Source organism: Microchirus variegatus (genome assembly GCF_963457635.1).
Source record: "Microchirus variegatus genome assembly, chromosome: 21".
NCBI classification, from domain to species: domain Eukaryota; kingdom Metazoa; phylum Chordata; class Actinopteri; order Pleuronectiformes; family Soleidae; genus Microchirus; species Microchirus variegatus.
In genome coordinates, this window is record NC_139822.1 from 16,684,265 (window position 1) to 16,692,989 (window position 8,725).

Genomic DNA, 8,725 nt, shown 5'->3' on the forward strand with positions numbered 1-8,725 from the left:
CCTTTATTTTAACAGCATAGCCTCAGGTTGAATAAATGTGTGTGTTTTATGTGTTAAGGGCAGTGACACACACACGTATTCACACTTAATACAACTCGAAATATAGTTTTATAGCCCAGATGGTAATCCAGTCCAGATGATGGGGGGGTCATTAATGTAGTGTTGCACTCACTCACTATGAAATAATAGACGTCCTTAATGGCTTTAAGTGTTGTCACTGTGTTCCTGTCAGGAGCCAAAAAACCACTTCATCGTTCCTCATTAGTGCAGAGATTATACGTATTAGAGTTCCAGAGACAAAGAAAATATGCATTGTTTATGGATGTGTTCATGTGTTTTTTGATAGTGGACTGAAAAGAGAAGTCTTCTCTTTTCTTTAGTTCACTGCAGTGGCCTCTGGGTATAGGATCGAGGTCAAAATGTTGCCGTACAGTGTCTTTAACATCTCACACCTTGCCCAGACGGTGTTCTACTACGCTATAATACCACTTTTATACCCATCTGCCTCGGTAAAAAGTTCCAAAAAACGAGCCGGAATAGACCATCATTCAAATATTAACGGGGATTCAGAGTTCACCCAAGTCTCGGAGCTCTGGGTGTACCATTAAAATGTTTCCTGCTTCGACTTAGAGGCTATTAGCAATCCTGTGTGTGTGTGTGTGTGTGTTTTTCTGGCGTAAACACGCAAGGTCATGTGGTCTAACGGAAACCAAAACGTGGTCTAATGAGGCACGGACGTCGTTTCTAAAGGAACTGGATGAGTTTAGGTTCTAAGATTTGAATTGTGGCCAGGTTAAAGTTTAAAGGCGCCATATGTGAGAATGTGGCCAAAAACGGTTACTACATTCAAATTCAAAAATACCGAGGTTCTTTTAGGTTTCGTTTTTCTGACGTAACTGGCAACCCGTGGTTGCTCGGCAGCTGAGACTCTACTGACTGCAATGATTGGTAGACGGTAGGTGGTTGTGTGGGGCTCTATCTGGGCTCTGTCAAAGGAATGGTGTTAAATAATGAAATAAAGTTTAAAAATAAGTGCAGAATTCTATTGTTGGCCCAAACCATGACAGGGATTTCTTTTTTTATCTTGAGCTCAGAATATAATAACTATCTAAAGTGAACTCTTTGGGGGAAATAAATGACCTACATTCAGTTTTCTAAAGCATTGCCCAACAAAATTGATGCCAGTTGACTTCCTGATTCCCTGCCCTCTCTTGTCCTAGTAACTTTGGCTGCACAGCACACACAGAACAACGCGTGGCTTATTTTATTTTTTTAAAACAAAAGGTCAACGTTGGCATTAATATCCCCTCATCCGACGTTAATTGTAGTGTCCGGCACCCACATGATGAAGTGCGTGCGCTTCACAGTGAAGAGATCATAATGAGGTGTGTGAGTTGGTGGCTGGTGTTTACTGCCCTCTACTGGTAGAGGAGGGTACTACGGGAGTCCCGTTCCATCAGTAGCGGTTTGTACGAGCAGGGACGTGACATAATGTCGTCCCAAGAGTGTTTAAATCCAAGTGACAGAGCATCAGGCCACATCATTTATATTATTATATTATTATTCCATCACGATGGTGGTTTGATCTATATAATCTAAGAGTCTATACAAGTCTGTACTTTTTATTATTATTTGTGATGAGGAAAAAAACACTTTGAAACTATTGTTTTGTGTGTGGTTGAAGAGACACGAGGTAATCTGGAAGTAAAGAGGCCATAAATATGACCAATCAGCTCATACATTCATACTTTACATTCAGAAATGAGGTACACTCACAGTAGAACTTAATTTGATGCATGGCTGACAAATTAGTTAACTGAGTAGGCAGAGATTTGGACGTTTGGGCGACTTGATTCATCATAACGGGCAAAAAAACTGAATTACACGACCGAACGAGCAGTGCTAGTTTTAGTGCGGTATTTGCAACTTTGGGAAATGATGTGGTCACATTTGGCTGACTGAAAGTAAAATACAAAACAAAAAAAACAACACATTTCGCAACGTAATCTAATTTTAATTTGCCTACACAATACACCCGAGACCAAGACATATGGCCAAATTTGAAGTTGATCACAGCTGAGCTCCGGGAGGCGCAATGGACTGGTGATGTGTCCAGGGTGTGACCGCGGCGTCCGCACTTTGTCACGCTCCTGTGGTGCCTCTCGGGTCTCTCGTGTGAAGTAATGAAACAAACAAAGCAACAACAAAAAAAAAAGATAAAACCCTCAGAACACAGAGCATTTTGGCTGCTTTTTTCCCCATTACTATGTTTAAATGTACAGCAAAAACAGAGGCTATAAGAATGCGCAATATAGAGTGTCTTATATCGTTTATTTCACCACAACCTACCTAGGCAACTTGATGATTTTTTTATTATTTTTTTTTATTCAAAATTATTGCTTCTTTATATCATGACTAAATATGCGATATATAATCATAACTTTGACTCAACAACGAATAATTTTAAAGCCTGAATATGTGACCTATGAACACACACCCCCAGGATGTCCATATAAGGAGTTGTGTATTATTACCACGGTATAAAACTAAGGGTTAATCCTCCTCACCTCGTCTGCTAGTGTGAAGCCACTTCATGTGACTTGATGTTTAAATGATGCCCTCTAGTGGCAATGACCTTTCTTCTTTCTCTTCTTTTCCAAAAGCGACCATGTTTGGACGCCAATAAGTCACACAATCATGGAGGGGGAAACTCTGCCGAACGCCAGCGCGAATAGCAGCGCGGCGGACGTCCGCCCAGTGACTCACGATCTCTGGGAGGTGATCGCCATCGCGACCGTGTCGGCGATCGTCAGCCTCATCACCATTGTGGGCAACGTCTTGGTCATGCTCTCGTTTAAAGTCAACAGCCAGCTCAAGACGGTGAACAACTACTACCTGCTGAGTCTGGCAGCCGCGGACCTCATCATAGGCGTTTTCTCCATGAATCTGTATACCTCGTATATACTGATGGGCTACTGGGCCTTGGGGAACCTCGCCTGTGACCTGTGGTTGGCTGTGGACTACGTAGCCAGCAACGCGTCCGTCATGAACTTGTTGGTGATCAGCTTTGACAGATACTTCTCCATCACCCGGCCCCTGACATACAGGGCCAAAAGGACTCCCAAACGAGCCGGGATTATGATCGGCTTAGCCTGGCTGGTGTCGCTCGTCCTGTGGGCTCCGCCGATACTCTGCTGGCAGTACTTTGTCGGGAAAAGGACAGTCCCAGAGAAGCAGTGCCAGATCCAGTTCTTCTCGGAGCCGGTGATAACGTTTGGGACGGCGATTGCGGCCTTTTACATCCCCGTGTCGGTCATGACGATCCTCTACTGTCGGATCTACAAGGAGACGGAGAAGAGGACCAAAGATCTGGCTGAGCTTCAGGGGATTCACCACAGCACAGAGTCTGGGGTCAGTCAGCCTCAGAAGACCATCATCAGATCCTGTTTTAGCTACAAAAAAACGTCTCAGGACAGAAACCAAGCCTCCTGGTCGTCGTCCAACCGGAGCAATGCCACCAAATCGGCTGCCAGCACAAACGACGAGTGGTCCAGAGCCGGTCAGCTGACCACCTTCAACAGTTACGCCTCCTCGGACGACGAGGACAAGCCCGCTTCGCCGGGAGGCTTCCAGGCCTCGGACAGGGACCAGCAGGCCCGCGACACCGGCAAGAGCGGAGTGGGCAGCGAGAGCGAGCGGCTCAGCGGCTTCGACGAAGACAACTTCTTCCGGACGCTGCCCAAAAGCGACTCTCAGCGGAGCGGCAGGTGCGTGTCGTACAAGTTCAAAGCCGCGGCCAAAGACGCTCGCGGCGACCACCAGGGCAGGAACGGCGACGCCAAAATGACGCGGTCGACGTTCTCCTCGGCCGAGTCCGTGAGCGCTCCGTCCGTGTCCTCGACGTCGAAACCCATCGACGCCATACTGAAGAGCCAGATCACCAAGAGGAAGAGGATGGTGTTGATCAAGGAGCGCAAGGCGGCGCAGACTCTCAGCGCCATCCTGCTGGCGTTCATCCTGACGTGGACGCCGTACAACATCATGGTGCTGATTTCGACCTTCTGCTCGGACTGCATCCCCCTCTCCCTGTGGCACCTCGGCTACTGGCTGTGCTACGTCAACAGCACGGTGAATCCCATGTGCTACGCCCTGTGCAACAAGACTTTTCAAAAGACCTTTCGCATGCTCTTGCTCTGTCAGTGGAAGAAGAAACGGATCGAGGAGAAACTATACTGGTACGGACAGAATCCCGCGGTCGGCTCCAAACTCACGTGAATTTAAAGGCGCCATATGTAAAGAATGTGGCCAAAAACGGTTACTACATTCAAATTCAAAACACCCGAGGTCTTTCCGGTTTCGTTTTCTGACGTAACTGGCAACCCGTGGTTGCTCGGCAGCTGAGACTCTACTGACTGCAATGGTTAGTAGACGGCGGTAGGTGGCGCCACATGCCAAAAAACATGATTTGCAATCTGCAAAAGATTTTTTTTAATGCAAATATTTTGTCTGTACTGTTGTTGTTGGTGAGTTCAGTTTGTTATATGAACATTATTCCTGAGTCTCTGTGACACATTAGGAGGATTTTATGGCCAGTTGCTTTAGATTTATTACATAATGCACCTTTAATGCTTTTTTTTTTTTTTTTTTTTTTAAATATGAATGATGACAGCGGTAAATTCATATACAGTATATTAGAATATATCAATATAAAAAGGGTTGGTGCAGCAGTTATTTCTGCTCAGACTATGAAAATGGAAGCACATCTTAAATATGTCTGAACATGCTTTAATCAATGATAGTGTACATAGTTTAAAAGAGATCGGTGCTTTCGTACAACAAAAAATGCCATCAATTAAAACGTGTATTATTTCTTATTTTACTGTATTTGTATTCAAGTTGCACTGTCTGACTTGGTTATTTATTTTTAAAGGGCTAATACGCGTCTTGTTGATGTTGGAATCTGCTTGCAAAGTCGAAAATGGCAACTTCATAATCAAATCAATGTTTTTTTGTGTGCTGTTGTTATTTGTAAGACGAGTGAAAATAAATGAATAGTCCTGTCCTGTAAAGTCATAAATAATACCAAATGAAAGCCTACCCGAACAACACAACAACACTGACTACATTACAAAACTTGCTGAACGGTATCATTGTTTACAGAAATATCGAGTATTTAATTTTATTTAATTATCCTCAGGACTTTCTTTTTATTTATTGTTTGCCTTTGGAGAATTAAAATGCAGTATTTGTTTTTTATCAATTACAGTCATCAAATCATCATATCTTTATTGTGTATCTGGTAAACTCGTAATGTCCTGTGGCAAAATGAAAATTTTGTTTGTTGTTTGTTTGTTTGTTTGGTATAAGAAGAGTAACCAAAAGGTATTTTACACGTGTCATAATCAAAAAGTCCTGAAAACACTTTCTTGCTGCTGTAAAAAACAAAAACAAAAACAGGACTCTGCACTTACTCGAGGAACGAAATACATTGTTTTGCTTCTTGTATTGATATGCTGGAAAAAGACTTGACGCGTTTTTTTTTTTTAATACCGTTTTCGAGTTTGTGTCCTTCAGTATTTTTCGCGATTATGTTCATGAATTTCAGAATAAAATGTGCTAAAGTCAATGTCCATTATAACTGCTGTAGTTCAATGTAGTATTTGTTAGATGTGCTTAAAATGTAGCAACATAAGAAGCTGGATTTCCCCGCTGAACGTCTGCCATAACGACAGGGCTGGTTCTGAAACGGCTGAGGTCTCTACACTGACTCAGGTCAGAAACTAACGCGGATCGGACCGTATATAAAGTTTCTTATGTCGTGCGTTCTCAAAAATGCATCATTTGTTTTGTGTTTCAGCTCACGAGGGATCATAGCACAATGACCGACGTGCTCTTTGGGAGAAATCTGAAGCTGAAAGTGGCTTTGACGCTGTGGCGGAGGAAATGTGGGAGAGCTACTGACATACTTTCTCAGGTATGTTGTGTTGTTTTAAAGGCGCCATATGTAAGAATGTGGCCAAAAACGGTTACTGCATTCAAATTCAAAATACCGAGGTCTTTCAATGTTTCGTTTTCTGACGTAACTGGCAACCCGTGGTTGCTCGGCAGCTGAGACTCTACCGACTGCAATGATTGGTAGACGGCGGTAGGTGGCGCCACATGCCAAAACATGATTTCAAAACATAAACGTGATTTGCAGTCTGCAAAATATTTTTTTTAATGCAAATATTTTGTCTGTACTGTTGTTGTTGGTGAGTTCAGTTTGTTATATGAACATTATTCCTGAGTCTCTGTGACATATTAGGAGGATTTTATGGCCAGTTGCATTAGATTTATTACATAATGCACCTTTAACAATGAGTCCATCACAGCTCATCCCTCTTGCAGTCTTTGCTCTGAATCAGTTTGACTGTGTCCGACGGTCTCACCATCATCCACGCGTACTTGCACAGTCGCTCTTTGTTGCAGTCCTTCTGCCAGTAGATGACATTCCTGCGGTTTAGATTAGCGCCAGCGCAGGCGTCGTACCACCACCCTCCTCCGGGAACACCCTGAAACTCCAGCTTGGCACAGTTTTGGAAGTAGTTGTCGTTGTCTCTGTCTTTGGTGGTGAACTTCTGGTTGTCGTGCAGATAGTTCTCCGTGTCCAGGGTCAAAGCGTCCACAGAGGTGCCCTGGAACAGGCCCAGCCTTAGCCTGTATGCCGAGGCCTCGTCCTCCACTAGAAACGGGTCGTATTCACCCATCTTGGTGACGGCATCTGGGTCCACTAGTTTCACTCCTAGCTTGTAGCGCGCAGGGCCCCGGGTGAGCTGATGAAGGTGTTCGTTGCCGAGCCAGTGATCCCCAGAGACGCGGCCGAAGCCGAGCTTGTACTCGGCCCAGGTGCGGTCGAAATTCACGCTGCTGTTGACGGTGATGTGCTGCACCACGGTCCAGCCGCCCTCCCGCATGGCGCAGTACGCCACGACGGGCGCGACGCCCGGCTGGATCAGGTAGAGCCCGTCTTGGGCCTGGCCTGAAGAGAGCATCAACATTTCGTGGCAGTCCCTGGGCGGCACTGATGAGCAAATAAAACAATAACAGGGAAAGGTTAAAAAGATGGAAAGTGGGGGAAGAGATAAGTTCAGATTAGATCAAACTGTGAAGTGGTCTGTGTTTATATAGCGGCTTTCTAATCTCGATGACCACTCAAAGCGCTTTACCCTACAGTTTTTCTGCCAGCACAGACGTCAGGAGCAACTTGGGGGATAAGTTTATAGCAACGACAAAACAACAACAATGTACACTCTTAGAAATAAGGGTTCCAAAAGGGTCCTTCTACAAGGACTGAGGTTCTACCTGGAACCATTTACTTCTGAAAAAGCCTTTCCCGAAGAAAGGGGTTTTTCAAGGGTTCTTGGTAACACTAATGGTTCCAATAAGAACCATTTTGATCCAGAGAACCTTTTAAAACCCCTTTCCTGAATAAAGGGTTTTAAAAGGGTTCTTGGTGGAACCCTCCAAAAGGAGCCAAATATGGTTCTCCTATGAGGACAAGCTAAAGAACCTCATATGGTTCCACTTAGCACTTTTATTTCTAAGAGTGTAGGTAGAAAACAAGAAAAACATTAAGAAAGGTAGGTAGATAGGTAGGCAAGTAACTAGGTAGTTGGGTACATAAGTAAGGCAGATGGGTAGGTAGGTACACTTCCAGGTTCCAAAAGGTTCCTTCTACAAGGGCTGGGGTTCTACTTGGAACCATTTGCTTCTGAACGGGGTTTTTCAAGGGTTCTTGGCAACACTAATGGTTCCAGGAATAACCATTTTGATCCAGAGAACCCTTTAAAACCCCTTTCCTGAATAAAGGGTTTTAAAAGGGTTCTTGGTGGAACCCTCCAAAAGGGTTAGGTTCTACCTGGAGCCAAGCCGAAGAACCTTATATGGTTCTACTTAGCACTTTTATTTCTAAGAGCGTAGACTAGCAGAGCGTGGGATCACGACCTTCCTGTTGGAATATGATCCATAATAAACAGTCTGTAAAAAAGGACTTTATATTCTCTGTCTCTCTTACTGAGGTACACAAATGACCTCACACGGTACATCAAATATGATTCAAGCAGCATTTAAAAGCAAGCAGGAGGCTCGGCGACATCTAAAACTAGAGCGAATACCTCTCATTTCGCGGTTTCGCACCAAGCTGTGCTCGTCCGGGGGAAGCAGATGCAGGTTCTCAGCTTGCAGTTGCTCCGCGGCGACTCCAGCGACGCACAGCAGGAGCAGGGCGGCCGCCGCCTGCAGCCAGCATCTCAGACGCCTCATCCTTCGCTTTCACCTGTGTCGTCAAAGCGACAGGGTTCAGGTATTGATATTGAAAAAAAAAGTGTCTCGTGGAGTTCGATGAACAGAAATGACAGAAATTGAGGGTTGCTTACCTTCAGTAAATGAATCTTCTCCTACTGCAGCGTTAGTCTACTCAATGCTGTCAACTGCTGTCAACTGCTGCCAGTCAGATTCAGAGTTCATTGAATGGCAGGGTCCTCTCCTGTCCAGTCACGGCTGGACTTCAGCCTCGGGTTCACGTCACAATGACAGACACCGAGCCTCCACTTACTTATCTGTGTCAAGTGAGATAGCGCTGCATGCAAATTAGGAGCTGTGAACGAGGAAAACCCGTATCTCTGAGCCGTTTAAATCACTTCAAGATTAGGTCGAGGTTGAAGTCCAGGCCAGGACTGAAACAACT

At 44.8% G+C, this 8,725-nt stretch overlaps 2 protein-coding genes across 2 annotated transcripts; one reads left to right on the forward strand and one right to left on the reverse strand.

The window, feature by feature from the left end:
* Positions 1–2,697: 2,697 nt before the first annotated feature.
* chrm5a (cholinergic receptor, muscarinic 5a) lies at positions 2,698–4,275 on the forward strand (the record flags this gene model as incomplete). The annotated part of the gene is made up of 1 exon (XM_083907644.1): positions 2,698–4,275. The coding sequence occupies one exon, from the start codon at positions 2,698–2,700 to the stop codon at positions 4,273–4,275; it is 1,578 nt and encodes a 525-aa protein (XP_083763770.1).
* Positions 4,276–6,365: 2,090 nt separating this feature from the next.
* Positions 6,366–8,301, reverse strand: LOC310942290 (fibrinogen-like protein 1-like protein; the record flags this gene model as incomplete). Its single annotated transcript, XM_083907647.1, has 2 exons — positions 6,366–7,060; positions 8,154–8,301. 2 exons carry the CDS (start codon positions 8,299–8,301, stop codon positions 6,366–6,368), a joined length of 843 nt encoding a protein of 280 aa, XP_083763773.1.
* Between the last annotated feature and the right edge of the window lie 424 nt (positions 8,302–8,725).